This window comes from Gopherus flavomarginatus, chromosome 19, assembly GCF_025201925.1.
Source record: "Gopherus flavomarginatus isolate rGopFla2 chromosome 19, rGopFla2.mat.asm, whole genome shotgun sequence".
NCBI classification, from domain to species: Eukaryota; Metazoa; Chordata; order Testudines; family Testudinidae; genus Gopherus; species Gopherus flavomarginatus.
In genome coordinates this window covers 9108275-9129226 of record NC_066635.1, presented here as the reverse complement: position 1 = coordinate 9129226, position 20952 = coordinate 9108275, and the positions used below count along the sequence as shown (strand labels likewise).

At 44.2% G+C, this 20952-nt stretch overlaps 1 protein-coding gene across 1 annotated transcript in view; it reads left to right on the top strand.

Moving 5' to 3' along the window:
* Positions 1 to 20952, top strand: part of MYBBP1A (MYB binding protein 1a) — a 73528-nt gene that overhangs the window by 42633 nt on the left and 9943 nt on the right. The window contains exon 24 of the mRNA XM_050929436.1: positions 14535 to 14651. Coding sequence (XP_050785393.1) covers positions 14535 to 14651 — 117 coding nt within the window. The remainder of the gene's footprint in view (positions 1 to 14534; positions 14652 to 20952) is intronic.

Sequence of the window (20952 nt, the reverse complement as noted above, 5' to 3'; positions counted from 1 at the left end):
GCATTCTCCCATGTTCTAATCCAGTGCTCTATCCACTATGAAACACTACCTCCTGTGTAGCGTTCCTTCCAGTACTAAGGATTGTGAGACTGTATTAATTGATGAAACTGCATTATTTGGCCCTATATGTGCTCCAGTGCTTTTGTTTCCCAGACAGCAGCTTTACTGGTATGATTTTTTTTAATAGTTTGAATATTAAACTTCAAAACTGATAATTGAGTGAACCCAAATTTTAATTTTTCATTATTTGGCTGGTAAGAGTTCTTGAGAGAGATGAAAAGCTCTGTCCATCAATTGCAAAGTCACGATTCTCGTTGAGTGAATTGGGGAATACAACTGAAAGAGAGAGAATGCATGGGCAAAATGATAATTAGGACTCTTTCCCCCCCCCCCCCCGCTTTCGCATTTATATTGGTCTTAAATCTCTGATGATTTGGCACTAGCAAGATCTACTTAACTAGGTTGCTTAATACAGTAGTCTAATTATGCATTGCCTTTAAATAAACACTGGCACATGCCTCTTTGAATTATGGAAAGGCAGCATTTTGGACCAGTGGGAGCCATCCTGTTCAGGAATTGTCTGGAAGAGAATTTATTGCAGGACAGAGGCTTTCTTAGGCATGCAGATGACTTTGGGCACATGAGATGTTCTATGGCGTTTGATGGGATTACTCGGATGTGTAAAGTTACTCATGTGCCTCAGTGTTAGCAGGATCAGGACCTTTGTTTCTCAGGAAGAAGAAAAGATGGCGTAAGGAGGGAGGTGATTGCTAACTTCTTATTATGAGGCTTATGATATTTGAGCTTTTTTTCCTAAAGCCCCAGCTACTGCAGTATTCCATGAGGATCTCTGCCTGCATTTAAAATCAAAAGGTTCTAGCGCTCATAGCTGGGGAGAAATCACGAGATTTTTTTTGTTTTTTAAAATCTCATTTTTGGAGGCTGACTCATGGTTTTTGAACACTTGAGCTGTGGGCAAAGGTGAAAGCACCCAATTCAACCCTTGGCCGGGTGGCCCAGTTGCGGATATACAGCACAGCGGATATTTACAGTTCCAGCACTCTTCGTTACCAGCCCAGTCCTGGGTGAGATGCTGTAACTAGAATGAGAAACTGTATATCTGCATGTGCAAGTTCTGGTCCCAGCTCTGCCACTAGTTCATCATATGACCCTGTGCAAGTCACTTAACCTTTCTGGCATCAGTATATTCTCTCTCACTCCCTTAAATTTTAGGATAATAAGATACTGACTTCTGGTGAGGTGAATATTAAGACTGATTGGCCCTTCTGCTTTGGTCAGTATTTACCTCAAGGGAAAATAAATCTTTATGTTCAAAACAAGAAGTCAATATATGGATTGTAACATGTATTCTGATTAACTCCATCGGACATTTCAGATTGGAGGAGGGCAAGGGGATCAGTGTGGATTTTCTTTTCATAAGTAATTTTATCAATAGCATCTGCCTAGCAGTCTATGATGAGAGAGAAGCAAAAAAAAATGAGAAACTTCCTGAAATATTTGAATTTTGCAGGGCCTGGTGCCTGATGATATGTTCTTTGTGCTGAATTACTAAATAGCCAATATACTCTGAAAAGTGCCAGGGTGGGGGAAGGCATCTACTGTATTAGGCATATCTGCTGACTTTTAAAAAAACAAAATGGTAAAATATTATTTCTGTTACTGAACTCCTGTTAGCTCAGAAGTGACAGCTCAGCTACAGGAGAGGCAGCTGGATTCTGTTCCATTGTGTGTGCATGGTGGTTTACTGAGTTCTGATCAGCTACACCTGTGCCAATGGGGCCACACAGATGTAACTGAGAAGCTGATCAGCAGAACCCCTACCCATGGTGATGTTGTGTAAGATGGAAAGAGCTCAGCTTGACTCCCGGGGAGTTGCAGGGCCGGCCATTGAGGGGAGGAGGTGGGGGTAAACATACTTTTAATTGTGAACTGAATATTTTTCATCTGCAATTGATGAAAGAGATTGACCGTGGGACTCCACAATGCCCTTTCTAGGCCTGGTTTGCAGTTGAATGGCCCTTGAAGTCATTGGAGGGCAATGTTACACACTGTGAGTGGCAGAGAAATAGTGCTGCATGTACCATGCCCACCTTGGTGAAATAATTACATTTTTTGGAGGCAGCTAATTTAGACAGTGCTTTGGGGTCCAGTTTGGGCTCTGGTGCCTGGGAACAAACAAAGCACCTTGCTCTCCTGGGTTCAGCAGAGCATTAATGTTCTATAAATAGGAGATTTGTTTTTAATGGCATTTAATTCTATTTTTAATGTAATTTTGTGTAAGCTTGTAGTGAAGCGCTGCTCAAAGGCACTAAGTTTGGTCTGATACTGCAGACCTGAGACTATGCAGCAAACACATCAGGAGCTTAAGTACTTGCTAATGCCTCATAGCAAACTTTCAAAGACATTTGTGCTAATTATTATTATCCATATCTATAAGGCACCTATTACTGCATATTGTGTTCTGTGTTTCTTCTCCCGTTGTTGATGTTGTGTTGTGTTTTTATTGGGAGATAACGATCATTGCTGTACCACAGCAGTATAGACTGTAGCTGTCACGATGTTTAAAGTAATAAGCTGTACTCAGAGCTTCCTACTTTCCTGATTCCCTTTCATTGTTTTGTAGCTGTGGGCCCTCTCAAACTCATTACTCAGGCAGTGCAGGGATCTCTCGCTGGCAAAAAGACCGTTCTTTGCCTGGGTTTGTCAGAGCCAAAGTCGCTTTGCCTTTGGAAGCCAGCCTGTCTGTGGGGACAGGAATTCCTGTTTCTATGGAGATTTAAACATTAAATTGAGACTTCATAGATCATCCAGATGTTTGTACCTTTCTGTATGGGAGCAGCACTCAGAAAATCCCCTCTCTGGCAGGGAGCGAATAGAGTTGCTCTGATGAATGTGAGGGGCCCAGGTCATCAATTATTCTGGAAGCTAAACGTTAATTTAAACAGAATATCTTCTGGTCTTTGTGGTTGTGAAGAAAACCTCCTGAGTGTAAATGGATGCAGTGTGGTCTGCCTGTGTCTGCAGACAGACTGCTGCAGTGCCTCAGTAGCTGCTCAGAGCTTTGCTAGGGGCTGGTGTGTAACTACAAAAGTTAAGGATGATTTTTTTTTTCCTGATGGGGCTTATGTTATCATTACTATAGTGTGGACATTGTAGTCGCAGTTAAAGGTGCCTTATATTTGTATTGCTTATTCCCCTTCCTGAACCAGAATAAGCTGCATCAGTATAGGTGCTTTTATACCAGTAAAATTGCATGCCTGCTAGGGGGACTTGTACTCCTTTATCTATACCAGTATAGTTCAAAGTGGCAGAACATTGTAGTGTAGACAAGCCCTTTAAGTAGCAGTAAAGTGAAAATACCCTGAGGCAACAATGAAAGAACTTGACACTGCTATCACTGAGCAGAGGAAGGGCGGGGGAGAGAGAGAGAGAGAGAAGACCAACAAAGTAGGGATTGTGGGAGGGATAGAATGGTAGCGATCTCTTCCTCCTTCCAGCAGGTTCTGGAGTGGGTAGAAGAAACAGAAAGATCCTGCATTCGACGAAGTGGGTATTCACCCACGAAAGCTCATGCTCCAATATGTCTGTTAGTCTATAATGTGCCACAGGACTCTTTGCTGCTTTTAGAAAGATCCTTATCTCTTTCAGCAGCTTTTGGGGGATGACTTTTCAGATCCATAAAATGTGACAAATGGCACCTCCAAAGCAGAGTCCAGGGTAGAAACACCAGTGCCTTTTCCCTGGCCAGCAGCTGGCAATGCCAGAATTCTCTTACCAGGTCATTGCCTTTGAACCTCACTGGTCAGTGTCCCATTTCTCTTAACTGGTTAACTCCGCCAGGTGGGGTTAGTTCTCCATCTAACAGGTGTTTGGTTGTCTGGGTTCGTTTTTCCCCAAGTCCTGCAGCAAAGCTGAGCTAGTGACTGGGTGCTAAAACTGCAGATGAATCCTGCTGAGTTGTTATTTTCCATTAGGAAGAGGAATCATTGGGACTGGGTGTTACAGCTGTTCATAAGGCCACAGAAAGCCCTGTCTGCTTTGGATAATCCAGGGTTGCTGTGCAGAATTGTTCATTCTAAAACTGCGGTAGTGCTTTAAATCATAAAGATCTAGGAATCGGTGGCTGAAGTGTATTGGGTAAGATTTCCTTACTTGTCAAAGGTGGTAAAATGTGATGATAAAAGTGCCATTTAAATGCTTCATATATGGTGATTAAACCAATCTGCAAAATTCTACTCCTCCATCCAGCTGAGTCAGTAACCTTTTTAAACAGGTGAGTAAAGTGTCAGTTCCCCCCCTCCTGTTGCACTAAATTTTTGGCAAGGAGAATTTTGTTCTTGGGCTTGTAAATTTTTCCATTGGATAACCAGTGCTGCTTCTTGGGCACATGACAGCCCTTTGGTGTGCTTTAGTGAGAGTGGATTTTGCAAAATGTTATATGATGGGCAGTTATGTCAGGCTTAATGCTTCAGAGAATAAGCTTCTGGCCTCTGAGGTCAGAAATAAATTCCTCCCCCGACCCATGTACATCACTGCACAATGTCCTTGGTGCTTTCTATGGGATTTTATTTTTCATTTTTTGGTTTTTTCTCTAAACTACTACTGCAGTATTTTGCATTGGCCATTTCTGGAGGAATGCGTAACTCAGACCAAAATACATAACTCAGAGGTTGTGTCTACATTTAAACAGCTGCTGCGCTTCAGTGTAGACACTCACTATGGTGACGGAATTCTTTCTTCCGTTGACCTAGTGGTGTCTACCCCTGGACTTAGGTCAGCTTAACTTCATCGCTCAGGGGTGGTATTTTTTCACACTAGAATGGTGTAGCTAGGTTGACCTAACTTTGTAGGAGGAGATCTGGCTTTAATCCCTGGCTCTGCTTCACACGCCTCCCTGTATGACCTTGGGAAAGTCACTTCAGCTTTTCCAGGCAGAGATTGTGTCTCATAATGCATGTATTTAGCACCTAGCCCAATGGAGCCCTGACCTCTGCTGGGGCTTCTTGGCCGACTGTAGCCTGGCAGAGAATAGAAGGGCTGAAAGCCTTACGAATGCATTAGGGACTGCAGTTACTGGGACATGTTGCCTGTAGGAGGTGAGTTCTCAGCTGACACTGATCTGGGATGGGAGATGCCTGGCTTCTGGGGGTCTAGTTGCAATTATCAAGTGTGCATTCTTAAAAGGTGGACAGGATTGAAACAATGATAAAAAACTGTCTCTCAGAAAGAGCATTTCTGCATTGCTGCCCTGATCCAAAGGAGACAGCACTTGCCGTGTCTTAATAATAATGCACATTCTCCCAGAAGCGGTTGGATACTTTCATTCTAAACCCCTTTAAATAGCCCCCAAATGAGGTTCTTAGGCTCTCTGGATTCTGTTTGCCTTGCACCAGGAATACTGAAATAGGATTTTGTTTGCCTCTCAACTTGAACAGAAAAAAAAAAACACTAATCTTTATCAACAGGCAACTTCTCTTGCTCATTAGCACATTAAAAATAATCCCATTGCAGAATAGGCACATTTTGCTTGCACTTGTGGAATATCTCAGCCGTAGCTCTAGATTGGAGAAAGCTGTTGGTGGAGGCTTCTTAGTCACCTGTTTTATCTCTGAGCTTTTGAATTGAAAAGTGACTCTCAAGCCTGTCTTTGAATGAGTTGTTGCTATCCGAGTGTGTGTTCAGTGGCCAGGTGAGGTGGGTCTCATTTCAGAACCTGCAGGACAGTTCTCCATGGCCCTGATTCAGAAACTCATTCTTAATCAGGAGAGCATTTAAGTGGATGCTTAAGTCTTATCAAAGTTAATGGGACTGAAGCACATGCCTCAAGATACTGTGTGCTTATGTGCTACACTAAATAGGAATGGACCTAAGCATGTGACGCCTGTATCATAACATGAGCAATCTTGAAGACGCCACGGTCTGAATGGGCTATATAATGACCCAGTAACCCTGCAGTGATCTATGCAGATATGCTTGGAAGGATGGGATATGAGGAAGCTTGCACTACTGCGGCTCATTCACCATACTTCCTCCGTCTCTAGGGTCATGAGTCTGTACTCTCATTCTTGGTTTTTAATTTTTTGTTTCACATTTTGCTTGCTATAATCTGCTGCTGGCCAATCAGGGGCCCATCCTTCAGCATGTGGGGCCATGGTGTGTGTGTTGTAGGCTCCAGCAAAGATCAGGGCCCCATAGCAACATTATGTCTGCCCATTGAGGGGTGGGTGTGTTACAGGAAGCAACATGGCCCTCTGGATAGGGCATGAGACTGGCAGTCAGAAGACACTGAGGCAGATCCTGTTTTCAGTTATGCCATTGTAAATCCAGAGTAATTTCATTGCTTTCCCTGGTGGTGAATCTGTACTGGTGTAACAGTAGAATTTGAAGAAAGGTTCTTTCCTTGACTCTGTCTCTGATTCACTCTGCAATCTTGAGTTGAATAGATTGCTTGAACATGTCTGGACTTCAGTTTTCCCATCTGTTTTAAACTGAAATAAAATAAGGCGAGGACTGTTTCTTTCAGTAGGCCGTTTAATGACCGAGTAATGCAAAATGCTATACAAATGGGCATTTAAGGTGAAAGAAAATGATGTGGTTTAAATACCTCGTTACTTACACAGACTTCCTGGAGGGGCAGAATAAAAACAAAATGTGTATCTTTTCCATTATAATAATGTTTGCTGAGTCAGACACCACACTGTGCTGGCATTGTGCACTCATCTAGCGAGAGTCGCTATTGTAATATATGCATTGACCCATGGACATGGTCGCAGTTAAGGTTGCTTTGCTGTAGCCTGACACCTGAGCACTGCAGTTTGTGTAGCAGCAGTTCTTCAAAATGCCAATAACCTATTGGACTGCAAAGGTGCTTGGATAGTCAGGTAAAACTTCCTGTACAGTTTGCCTTCTCACCAGGGTATGTTAGATCTATCACCAGAATGATAACAGTGAATTTCCTGGCTGAAATGTAATTTTAAGTTGAAGATTTTAATTTCTTATTGTAACTTATTTTTCATGTAATTTTTTTTATATCTTAAAAAAAGGGGGAGGAAATTACTGGCTGTGATACGCCACAGCCTTCCATCTGCCAAGTTGGTCGCATACATTGGGAGTTGCTAGAAATTCTACGTCCGCTCTGCACTTGCCATAGGTGTAGGTATAAAGCAAAATCAGGCCCAGTGTATGTTTTGTATTTTGATTTGCTGAAAAAGTACACGCTCAAACCTAACTGTAGCATCACTGCTAATACTGAAGTACAGGGCGTGTGGTCTAGTGGTACCAGTACGATCCTGGGTCAGAATGTCCAGGCTCATGAGTTCCATTCACTGTACTGCCACTAACTTTCTGTTGAGTGGCTCTCTTAAACTCTTTGCCTCATTTTCTCTGTATGTAAGATGGAGATAATTCAGGGGAGCTTTGAGGCTTAATTAGTTAATTAATGTCTGCAAAATGCATGGAGAGCCACAGATGAAGTGGTATTGTAGGAGTGTGAACAGTTCTAACTTCTGCAGTGCCATAATACATTGCAGATGCTGCTGTCAGTCAGTCCTCTGCACGATTCTGGGTGGCGTCACACTAAGTACAAACCCAGTGAGTAGCTCTATGTAATTGGTGACTCTGGGGGCTTTCTGCTGTCTCTGTGTTTGTGTGATAACTTTTCACCTGCTTGAAGTGCCTCCCTGGTGCCGTCCTTTTAAAACATGCAGAACTGGAAAACGCTGTCTAGCCTTGTGTCAGAAACTGGTGCCTGAGTGAACCTGTGCAGCATAACAATTAGCCATGTGTAAAATACAAGCTGAGATTTGGACAGTGCCTTCATCTTTTGAACACGGGACGGTGACTTTGATGCCTTTGTAAAGGGCTGTCACCCCTGGCGCTGTCTGCGAACTGTACACTCTGGGGTTGAAACTCCCCTTCCCTACATTGTCTCGGATGGTGATTTGGGTAACCCTTGTCTTGTTTCCAATGTAGCAATCACACCAGAGGTGATCGGTCAACGTGAGAACAGTGGTTGTGTTGCTCATGGTTAGCCCATCACTTACCATTTAAAATGATCAGGTTGCTTATGCCTTACTGGGACAGATAGAGGCATGCTGTATATCCCAGCATCTTAGCCTGATTGCTCTGTGTGTTAGCCTGTAAATAAGGGAAATGAGCAGATTTGGGATCCCCCATCATCTCGGTTCCTGCAGTGAGTGTACGGTTAGTATTTTAAAGGGAGACTTTGAATGTTTTTATACTGAATTGACGTGTGTTAGTGTAAGAGAGAAACAAACAAAGCTGGCAGAAAACCTACAGAATTGGCATGTTATGGATTGTTATTCATTTTCTTCCTCCCACATGAACTTAATAATGAGCATTTCTACCTCGTTTACTCGTACAGGTGGGTGGATGGATATGTGTATATGTCCTTTTCGGATGAATTTTTTTGGTGGATGGGGGGAGGGTTAGTGTTGGGTTTGTTTGTCGTCTCTCCTCCCCGCCCACACACACACACCCCGTTTTGTTAAGTCTGAATTTACTGAACTGTTTTCTATAGTAGGTTTGGCTGGGGAAATAGATGGCTTATAGGACCCAGAATGGGTTATAAAGTTTTTTCACCTGGTCATGGGATCTAACCTAGCTCAGAATGTGGTTTCGCTTACAAATTTTCATTTCAGGGATATAGGGGGTTGGGGGTGGAGTGAGAAGCGATGTATGTGTCCTGGTAGTATCCTTGTCTAGTGGATTAAGGCAAGGGTTGGGAGCTGGGAGCTCCTGGGTATTCTGAGAGAAAGTTGTTTTCTGAGTGTAAATTTCTTGAGCTTCAGTTTTGGCACTTGTAAAATGGGGAGAATAATATGTTTACTTCCCTACCAAGGCTGTCATGAGCCACAACTAAATAAAGGATCTAATCCCATTCCTAGCAAGGTCAATGACAAACGCCCTCTGACTCCATTGGGAACAAATTTGTACTGCTCGTTTGTAAAGTGGCACATGCAGAGGGGTAGGGAGATTTGGTGGCGTAGTTGGGGATGGAACTTGAGCATTGCTGGCCTCCGTCCATGGGCTGAAACTGTTACAGCCACACTCCCTCTAGAGAGCTGTCCTGTGTACATGGTCAGTCTCTTTTGCCCCAGCAAACACCCCCTTTAAAATGTAGGTATTGCCAGATTAGATCAGGCCAGTGGTCCCTCTAGTCCAGTATCCTGTCTTTGACACTGGAGGACTCAGAGGAGGGTGCAAAAATCATGGAGGAGCCAGTTATGGGAGACACTGCACACAAGGAAAACTGCTTCCTTATCCCGTTCAGCTAGATGCTAGTGTATGCCCTGAATATGAGGGTTTATATCCCTTCCAAAATTCTTGGCTTTTTAAACACTTGCCATTTTGTGAAAATATTCTGCCAAAAAATAATAATAATAATAACAATAATTTTGTGGAATGGAAAACAGGCGAATGTCGTTGGAAACTTTTTTCTGCACATATTGTTCACAGTTCTAATAGATGGAAAGTTATTTGGGGCAAGGACAGCATAGAGGTCACTGCTAATTGTAACAGTATTTTTATGTATACACGTGTACCCAGAGCAGGGCATGTTTCTAAGCATCTACTTAACTAAAAATAAATAGTATTGGCTCTTGGAAATCTTAGATCTCTCTAGGTTTTGCTGGTTTCTCTCTCCCTGGCTCACCTCTTGGATTGCCAGCACCATCACTTGGACATAGAAATAAATAGTAGCCTAAATTTTCAAGAGTGAATAGTAATTTTAGGTGCCTCAATTTTTGGGCTATCAGCTTGAGTCACTTTTAAAAGAGCTGGGTTCTCAGGAAGTGCTGAGTATCCATTTTCAGAAAATCAGGCCCGCTTATGATGGGCACTCCAAATCACTAATCATGTTGCAATCTTAGTGTGTTCCTACATAGATTCCCTAGCTAAATTCTGACAAATTTGAACTCCTTGAGTTCCTTATGCATTGTATTCATGTCCTCAATCTACCTCCTTTCAGCCAAGCTCTGTCCACTAAGGAAATATTACCTATAAAGGAAAGTGAGCAAGCGGTTTCTCAGTGCACCTGAAAGGAAATGGCTTAATTTGAGTTATAACTGTACTTCAGTGACTCTTGTATTCCTTCCCAGCAGACTTATTTCCCACCCCTCTTAAAGTGTAACTATATAAATAAAAAGGAAAAGCTTCCTAGAGCAGCCCACTCAAACAGCAGATTATCCCTTCCTAATTTTTAAAATTCTCTTAACTTTAGTAGGCACCCAGGGGTCATTGTTCTGCGGGCAGCTTTTAATATGTGTCCAGCCTTCAGGTACATAGCTTGGCATTTCTCAGAGGGTGCTCTCTGACAATATATGAGCTTGACTTAGGACTATAAAACTATTGCTAAGGGCTGGTAATTTCCAGTGCACTGTGGTGCTGTCACTCACCATCCCAGGCACCTGGTGAGTTTCAGTTCTGAGCACCAGCAAGTTTCAGGTGTCCACGATTGTCCCTTTTGTAGAGCTATAGAATCAAAGATCCATTTTTACGTACTAATAAAACAATATGAACAAGGACCGGTATTTGTACTTCTCTCTAAACAAGAGGGTGCTGAAGTTTGCCACTGGTTTGTTGTGTTGGTTGGTGGCTCTCGTGCTATAATTTTGAGACCTGCTGAAGTTGATCAGTTTCCTTTCTTTTACTTACTCTGTTGAGGATTGTTTAATTTCTTGCCCTTTCCAAGGACAGTGAAGCATTAATGTTACCAGGGTGGATTTATCAATAGCCACAATTCATAGGTTCATTCAGTACGCAGTCTGTCTGGGGCAGGAGTTTGGTTGCAGAGTAGCAAGGAGGAATGTGGGCGAGGAGATTAAAACCACCTGTGACAGACAGTAATTCTCATTGCAGTAGGTCAACCCATAATCTCTTAACTCACCAGGTCTCTCACTCTGACGCAGAAGAACTAGTCCCAATGCCAAACTGAAGTCTGTGGGGTAAGATTATAGTTATCTGAAAAAAGAAAAATTGCCACTTGCATTAGCAACCTAGAAGATAAATGGGTGTGATGGGGCTGTGAAGTCTCTTCGAAAACTGCAGCCATTACAGTTCTACCTGCCCATGGGGCAAGTTCCACTGGAATAAAAACAGAAATAGAACTAACCCTTTCTTCCCAGCAAAGGTGGGATTGTTAAGGTTCATGGGCTACAGGAGTGACTCATCTTCAGGTCACATAGCAACCGTAGTAGCAAGAATAGAGACATATAGTGTGGAACCAGGCATTTCGCTTACTCACAGTAACTCTGTTAGCTGCGTTATTTCAAAGAAAATTGCAGAAGTAGTCATTTGATTGTTGATTTAACCAGTGTTACAGATTCCTACCACCACGTGCCAGGCAGGCACTCACACATTCCACTTGTAATTAAGAGGCAGCTGTGGCTTATGAGACCAATTACGGCATGTCTGAGTGCATGCACCAAGTGTAGTGGAGAGCTGCCTTTGTGCAATTGTAAAGAGAATAGGTGACCCCTGGAGTAAATGAAAGGCTGTAACTCACTTGAGGGGCCAGACGGGATCATAAACCTTAAGACGTCATCTCTCCTCTTGCAGTTTCAATAACGTTCGTCCAGGCAACTCATCTTGATTGCATCAGGATGCCAAGCAAGAGAATGGTTCCTTTAAACTGCTCTAACAGCTTCTCAGGACTGTAGATTAACTCAAGAGTGCGTCTTGCTTTTGTGGTTTATTTATGTGAAATGCTGATCTGTGGAGAGTCCTACCAGGGCACCAATGACAACACTGTATTCCAGAGAGCTTAAGTGATTATCACAGATCAAAAAGAGCAGCATCGAAAGTGACTAATAATGATGGGTGCCATTTTGGATACATGACTTGAGACCTGTGTGGGACCTGATTTTCAGAAAAGTGCTAAACACCTGCCCTCTGAATATCAGGCCTCTAAGAAGTGTCTCAGAAGCCCTAGTCCCTTGAGAACCTTGCTTGTCATCACCATTTTAGTGACAATAGCGGGAGTCACTCAAATAGTTTACATGCCTCCAGCCTGCTCCCTAAATACCAGCAGACACATACACATACGTGGTTTTGATTTTCACCTAGCTAAAATATTGCTGATTACTCTAACCAAAATTGTGTTATGTTCGCGATGACTGTTTTGGTTGGATGTTAATGTGGAACCAAGTATGGATTTTAAAAAAAACAACTCGCTGTCTGGAACTGTCAGTTTTAATTTATCAGTGTCTCAGTCAGTGTGCAAAGATAAAGCCAGTAATTGCTATTTTGTCATTGCCCATTCTCTTCACACTGGGCCTGTTTCTCCTCTCAGGGGCTGTAAATCAGGAATACATTTGATTAGATCAGTGGAGTTCCACCAGCATCACGCAAGCTGCATCCAGACTGTGGTGTGTAGCTACATGCGTCAGTGAAAGGCTCTGGCCGTGGGGAAAGGTTCTGGCAGCGGGGAGGCAGCAGGACACGTCATGCGAAAAATAGCAGTGTGGATGGGGGAGGCACTGCCTGGGGGTCTTGAGAGTAGGGTTCATACCCTAGGGTTTAGGCCTGTCTTTATTCCCAAAGCTGTGCCTCACTGTCTGCACTGTTATTTGTACGCCTGGTAGGGGCGTATGCCCTCCACATGCTACCGTGAGGAGTATGCCGCTTAGATGTGCCCACCGATACGAACACAGCAATTGCCCCATCAAATGAGAATGGATTAGATGCAAAACCAGTATCCTGTCTCTAAGTGCAACAATGTTGAGTAGGCAGCTAGAGAAGAACTTACCTCCTGGAGAAGTTTCTTCCTAAGCTCCCCTAATTGGAGGCTGGCTTATGCCCAGGACTATGAGGCGATGTATGTTCCTCCCAAGCTCTTGTTTTGTGGTTGCTTTACTCCTTACTATTGTAACTCCGGATGTTCTTATTACCTATAGGAACATCAGATCCTTTTTTGAATGCTGCTAAACGAAGTCTCGGGTATCTTGCATCAGTGAGTTCTGCAGCCTATGCACTGCACGAAGACAAACCGGGCCCCCTCTCTTTGTGGAGTTAATATGCGGCACATGGTTACAAAATGGAGACTTTGTGAGAGGGGGCAGATTTATCCTTGATGCAACTGATTTCAGTAGTTAGTTACACCCCGTTGCTCATCTGCCTGTGCTAAGACGCCCCCTTCAGGCTACACAGGGAGTGCACACACATCAGTCCAATTACTCCACCCCTACCCCAGCCTGTGCTGCAGGGCATCCTTCTAGCAGGCCAGCACTCACCTTTGGGCCAGGGTCTCTCAAAACTGTCTCGTCCCTCTCTGTGTCCCCGGGGATGTCACCAAATAACCTGTAGTCAGCAAATGAGGTTAAACAAAAGAAAGGTAAGGAAAAGCCTGTAAGGAGCTCCCTCCAGAATATGGGCCTCTTACTTTAGAGGAGGTCTGGGAGAATCAAGGTCCACTTCAGAGTTCATTGAGATCCAGTACAAGTCTCAGTTCTTTTCCCCTTCAGTGGAGGGGTTCTGCATCCTCCTCCTGTGTGTGCAGGGGCCATGCAGGCTGCCAGTCCGCGCTCCAGCTTCTCCCACTGGACTGGAGTTATCTCTTTGTGACTCCTCCAGCCCTGGCATAATGTGCCATTACTGGGAGGCTGGGCCACCCCAGCCCAAAGCAGCTCCGTAACCCTTTCCATGCTAGTGCAGAGTTTATATACCCCATCACACACCCAGATTGAAATTAGCCCTTTGTCACTGTATCTGCAGACAGCAATATGGTGTTTCTATCCTTGGATAGAATTCACTCACTCTTTTTCTTTCTGACATTTTGTTTTCAGGGAAGTGTCCCTGTTAAATCCTACAGCGTATTTACACTAATTGTTGGTGTCGTGTCTTGATGCGTTTCTTTTCTTTGCTTTGTGCATTGCCTGTACCTAAATGAGGACTTAAAATAGAATCTCTGGACTAGAGGAGGACACGTGAGAAGGCTGCACATTCCCATTGGATACTCCTCTTCAATGGTCTTGTTTAACATGTAGGTTTAATGAGTGTGTTTTACTCCAGGGCTAAGCTGAGTCTGCTTTGAGCTGGAGTTTCCATCTGGGGCTTCCGTTTGAAATGGAGCATTCGCTAGGCTGCCAGCTCCAATCTCTTATGTTTTGTGTGTAATGCATTTACCAACAGCGCTAGAGTGCAATAAAAGGTAAAGTGACTGAAAAGGTTGCTTACAGATTTATGGAGACTATATATACGTTGCACTGCCATAAAAGGTTGATTCTGAAATAACGGCGATCTCTCCACCTGCTTGACTCCCATTTTAAATGCATCCATTCTACCGAATAATTCCAGTCTGTTACTCGAGTGCCTTGTGTTAGGAATGACTCTGAAAGGGAGAATGAATGTTCTGTGACAAAGCATTAACTGTGCTGGTGAGTCTAATGCGGACTATTGCCATATTTAGCTGGGGGTTTCAATGGTCTGTAGGTAGGTGGCTAATGCTATCCTGCAAAAAGAGCGGAATTTCACGTGTCCCTCTCTTTTCCTTCCAGACGCAGGCGTGTATGCTTCTCCAGAAGGCCCTGCAGACTCGGGATTTGAAGCTCTCCATGACCACAGAGGAAGAGTGGGAGGAGCTGATCAGAGAGAGTACCAATCAGATCACAGAGGTAATGAGAACCAGCAGGTTAAACGTGGGTAGTGCCTACTGGATGCCTTTTCTGCACCTGTACCTCATGGGCTCATAGGGCCAAATTCAGATGCGGTACAATTGCTTTGGATCCATTAAATTGACTTCATTGCATTTGCACTCATTTACATTTGATCTGAATCTGGACTGCCTAGTACCTAGCGAAAGCGTTCTTTGGTGTTCATGCCACATGAACTCCTGCATTCTGTAGGACATGGCCATTTTGTATCATATATAACAGGCCTGGGATGCTTGGCTGTAGGTCTAATACAAGAGGGCGTGGATCCAAGTGGAAGAGGCTAAGCATGAGAAGTAAACTTGCCTGAGTCAGAACATTTTAGGCATTTTAGATTCAATACTCTAATGACCTGTTTTACAACTACATAAACTTGTAAGGCAAAGAGGTAAAGTGACTTGACTTGCGTATGGTCTTAAGTGGAACCCAGATTTAGAACCCAGGAGTCCTGGCTCCTGGTCCCCTGGCATAGCCCTGACCACTTGCTGCTAATGGCAGATGGATATTTGCCGAGAGAACCCTAAAATCATTTGTTCTAAAAATACAGTGATGCAAAGATTGCAGCACAGCTAGAGCAAAAGAATGATGGCTCCATGCTAATTCTGGTACTTTGGGAGTGAGTGTTCCGAAACAATACAAGAAGTGATCTCAATGAACTGATAGGGCTTAATTTCAGTGACTCGTATTGGTTAAGGTCTTACCTGTATTATTATCATCTCTCTGAGTGTAGCTTTCATTCTTCACACATTTTTAATTGGTTATGATGGTCGGAAGTTTCTGTAGCAATAAGCAGTATTAGAATGTTGGCCACAGACTGAATTTTTCTTCGTTGAGTAGGAACAAGAATTCCAAGCAAATCTATTTTAAGAAACTCAGGGGTGACCTTTGTAGTACTCTCGAGAAATCAGGGAGTCTTGGGTTTCAGTAAAATGTATTTTCTTAATGATTACATCAACAACACGATGAGTAGAATCAGATCAACTATTTTCCTCAGCAAACCTTCTGTGTCACCATGTCTCTCTCTAGCCAGCAGGCCCTGTTATATACCTGCAGGGCTCACAAGAGGGTCATGTGTCACATTAGTGATACCCATTGAATTTTACGATGCATCCATATCATTCAGTTCAGGATCCAGTGGTAGTGACATGAGCTGTTGCTGAGCTGAATGATTCTTCATCCCTTTCCATTTCTGTGGATATTTGTTTGCAATTTAACAAAAATTGCCACAATGTGGTTCAGGTAGATGGGGATTTTCAAGAATTCCTAAAGGAATTAACCTCCCAATTCCCACTGAATATCAATGGTATATGGGCATCTAGACCCCTATGGCTGGAAAATCCCAGCTGTAGGGTCTGAATTTCCAATGCCATGCGCGAGTTTTATACCAGTGTAACGTCTCTGAAATCAGTGCATTTACACTGGTGTATAACTGACATCAAGAATTGCAGAACTAGCCCCATAAAATGCTGGTTAAGTGCTAAGGGTTGTGGTGGTGGTGTACAAATACACGGTGTATAATTCCTAATTCATTGTAAAATGTTTTGCCTGTTTCTGGTTTAGTTGAGCGATTTAGTGCATTGCGAGGTTGAACGTTGTGCCAGAAAATTGTTTCCAAAGTTACAAATGCTGTAACAGACCTTGCTGCAAAAAGAGCACCAGGTGTTGTGGGCTGTTGTTGTACTGAGTAACCTAGACAGTGCCTGACTGATAGCACAAGAAACATGCGGTGGCTTGATGGTCTAGTGGAAAAATTCTTAGCAAGTGGGCACAGGTTCAAATCCTGGCTTATCTCCAGGAGAAAAAGACGCATGGCAGATCCAGTGGTTAGAAGCTGAAGCTGGACAAATTCGGAGTGTAAATAAGGCACAAATTTTTAAGTGATGGTAATTAACCATTGGGACAACTTACCTAGGAACTTGGTGGGTTCTCAAAGTTTCCAAGGGTGTGTCTGCACTTTGAGCTGGGGGTGTGAGGGGAGACACTGGCGAGAGCGCTCCTCAAGCTAATGGGCTTAGAGAGACAGTTCCTGCAGTGGCAAGAGCAGCAGGGGAGTAAGCCACCCCGGTACCTAGCTGTGTCTCTGACAGGCACATCCTGGTGCCTCTCTTGCCGCTCTGCGCCGTGGCTGCATTCTCTTTTTAGCATCCCAGCTCAATCAGAGCTGGGAATTGCACCTCCACCTCCAAGTTATAGACGTGCCCTCAGTCAAGACTGGACATCTTCTTAAAAAAAGAGGCTCTAGTTGAAACAGATGTGAGGGGCTGTGATGCAGTCTCTTTTGGGTGAGGTTCTTTGCCTGTGTTGTGCAGGAAGTCAGACGAGGTGGTGGTATAATTCTTTCTGGCCTCAAAATCTAGAAATGCCTTTGTTTAGCTACAGACTAGGTAGGGCATAGGAAGAGGCGCGAGGAGCTTCCTGCTCACTAGGGCGTTCAGTCTCAGTGGCCTGTTCAGCCCATGATCCTGCTGCAAACTCAGCCAGCAAGGGTGCCCTTCAGTGCCAGCTGTGTCAGGCTTCTGAGATGAGTCCACTGGGAACCGGACTGAGACGAGCAACCCATTACGTACCGGCAGCTGGGAGGTAGTAACAGAACTCGCTTGTTACTAGCGGGAGGTTGGATTTAGACATGAATAGCTCAATAGTCTCCAAATGTCCTGCACCACTCCCTGAGCCTCTGTTTTCCAAAGAGGTGACGGTGTGAGGGCAGCGTCTGAAATAACCTGAAAAGCCGGAACTTTAAAGTGGCTCTTTGCTAACCGGTGCGCCGGCTGTTTAAACAGCAGCACGGCTCACTGGGGAGCAGTGGTCAGGAGGGTTGAGTTCTGTTCTAGCAGCTGTCAGTCAGGTTTGCAGCAGCAATGCCAGTGATTTCCCAGATGGAAGTTGGACGCAGCAAGGCAAGGGCTGCAGGAGAGAAGTGGAAGCCGTTTTCTGTGTTTTGCTTTCCCGTCTTGCCTCGGTGATTGTGTTACATGCCTCCAGATCGGAGTTCTGCTTTGCGATGGCCATGGATGGCAGCACAGGAAGGGAGCCATGTGAGAGAGCTGCGTTGGTGGATATTATTGCAATATCTGTGTCCCTGTGCAAAACTAAAAGACAAAAGAGGGAGAATCAGTTGTTTGGGAACCTTAAATGATGAGACAGCTGCTTGAAATAGCAGCCCTGGCTGCTGCAGGGCTCTGCCTCTTTTATTTATATAAGCTTCCTTGACCTCATTTGTTCCCAAGCTATTTTCACACACTTAGAAAACATGCACGACACAACCGCTGGGGATTCATGCTCACTTTCTCCCCAGCCCTTGTGGTGGTGCCTCACAGATGGCAGGACAGCCAGATACTTCGTAGAGGATTTGATCTTGCACAAACCATGTTTCCTGTGTGTGCTCACTCACTCCCGGGCACTGCAAGGGAATCTCCTTTCTGCTTGCACAGTCACTGCACCTCCATACAGCCAGAGCAAACGGCCACGCATGCACAGAGCTGTCCATGGAGGGCCCCTAGTGAGGGTGGAACTCTGTGCAAAATAGTTAATGGTGGAGCACTTTCGTTCTCCTTGTTCCATTGCGGGTACTTTTTAAAAAATATATTACTGCAGCTTTTAAAGTTGCCCTAATTTGGGGACCTAGACAACATGACGCTGTTGACAATGAAAAAGGAATAATAATAATACTTGCCACTCTACTAGCTCCATTCACCTGAGGCTCTCAAAGAGCCTTAGCGATGTTTATTAATAGTAATAATAATAGTACCTATTCTTACATGACTGATGAAAAGGGCTGATCTGAAAGGGCATTAAAAAAGGAGGGATCAGCCATCACGTTGTTGACGTACTCAGTAAATAAAGACCATTTCACTGAAACCCAAGACTCCCAGCTTCCTGAAGAGTAGCACAAACATCATGGTCATGCAGTGGGCCAGTGGCAGAGTCAGGAATAGAACCCAGGTCTCCTGAGTCCAAATCCAGTGCTCTCTCCACGACCGTCTCCCCATTAAACCTTGCAACAGCACCGTTTTAGAGAAGTAGCATTATCCCCATTTTGCACATGGAGAAACTAAGGCACCGCGTTCTCAAATGAATTGCTCAGAGTCACACAGCAGGTCCAGTGGCAGAACCTAGGACTCCCTCCACATTCGCTATATGTTTTCATGGAGCAGGGGTCGCATATACATTGGCTTTGCAATTTATTGGCCAAATCGCTAGCTGATGTCACTACATTATAAAGATCTAATTTCAGATGCAGCTGCCCTGAATTCTCCTCACGTTGATGCATTCCCTCACCCTCTGTGTCTGTAGAGCTCAGTTTTCTCTTTGTCCTACTCTGCTGCTGTCCTGCCTTTAAAGTAGTCTCAGAGCCAGTGACCCATTGATAAAATTTGGTTAGGGGCCTGGGTAATTCTAAGTCTTGGACAGATTGAGTGCATTTGTGGGGTATCTCCTCACCAGAAACCGCACTTGCTTTTCTGTGGCCAACTCTCTAATGCTGTGTGACCAGCTCCCTGTCAACTCTTGCACAGGATGCTGCAACTGAGGTTGTAAGTAGGTGTTGAGAGTTGAAAGCCAGAGGGAAATGGAAGAGAGTTATGAGAAGTGTCACTGGAAAATTGGTACATTTATTACTGAGCCTTTGTGGAAAACCTGTCTGTGAAGGTCAGTCTTTTCTTGGCTTGTAAATGGTGGTTTGCTGGTTGGTGGTTTTTTGTTTTTTTGTTTTTCTTCTGTCTTCTCCTGTAAGTACATTCTGGGATGGCCTGGATTATTTTTAATTTCCTATCAATGTAGCATCCTGTACAAAGGGAAGGAAGGGTCAGCAGACAGTGCTGCTGTTCGGTGTTCAACCCATTGCTGTGCTGGGAAACTTGTGCTGAATTTGATATCACATCAGACCATTAGCCTGTCTACCCTGGAATGAAGACTCTGGCTATAGTCAGTACCTGAGGTGTGCAAAGGAAAATGCTAACATCCCATGCTGTGGTGTGTGTGTGTGAGAATCCGTCTACCCCCATGGGTGATCATTTTAGGCCTTGTCTACCTGGGAAAGTCGTCCCCCCCATATAACCTGAGGTGTGAATTCAGTGTTGATCTACTTGTGCCGTTATAACACCCCATGTGGATGCTCTCTTATTCTGGTATTAGAGTGGCTTTTGGGGGTTTGTTTATGTTGCTTAGGAAGAGGTTGAAACTACACTGGAAAAAACCACTAGTGGGATTAGAGCTTTCACACGGGGGGAGAGAGTGAAACCATATAACTGGTAAAACTTTCCCATGTAGACCAGCTTTAGTCTCCAGAGTGCGTGACATTTGATAACCTGGGTTGGTGTCTTAATTTGCATGGCTGTGAAAATCACCAAGTCCTGTTTTAAAAATGCATCCACAATGTGTGTGTCCTGATGATCTCCTGAGCCAGCGAGTCCCTATGTGTATCTGTGGGCACATCTAGGCAGCAGTTTGTGTGGATGTGCCTGCGCTAGCTAGATGCTAGCCAGCTTGCTGAATGGCTGTGCAGATGCAGCAGTGCTGTTAAGGTGCTCTGTGCACACTAAATATTGCTGAGGAAGCGTTCAGTCGTGTTTATTCCATCCCCTGCACTCTGGCCGTCCTATAGTGTGTCTTTTTCAGTATTGTTATATGGCTTTAAAGCTTTAAACTCAGAAAAAAAATAATTTTTTCTGTGTGAACTTGTTTTTGCAGATTTTTTTTCCATGTCTGCCAAAATAAATGTTGCAGAGAAAATGTAGAGTCCTCCAGTGATCCTCTTTTGAGCGGGATCTGTTTGGTCTCTCGTGGCCAGGGACAAAAGAGGGTCTGATTCGCTTCCTTTCCCACTCATTAACGACCATGTCCCCACTAACACTGGTCCTTTCCAGGCTAAGTAATTGTGCCCTGCCATCCTGGCCTGCACCTCCTGCTTCCTGCACTATCAGCCATATGCATATAACGGGGCTGCATGGAATTCACCCACCTTTCTGCACAACCTCTGTAAATGGGCAGGAAAGGAAATATATTTTGAGGTTTGAGCCTAATTTCTCACCAGGCATTCTGGGGAGGAGATAATATGCTGCCTCCTCCATAGTGTTGGTGATAGCTACCATTTTGTTAGGGAGTACGGTTTGACAGCCCTTCCTTAATGTACAAATGGAGAAGAATCCTCAGATTCCACAGATGCTGCCTACACTGGAGCTGTTAGGTGGGTAAACCGAGTCTTCAGGCCTATCCATCTGAAACCTTTTGCCCGTGCTGAAATTAAATGATTGAGCAAACTGTAGTT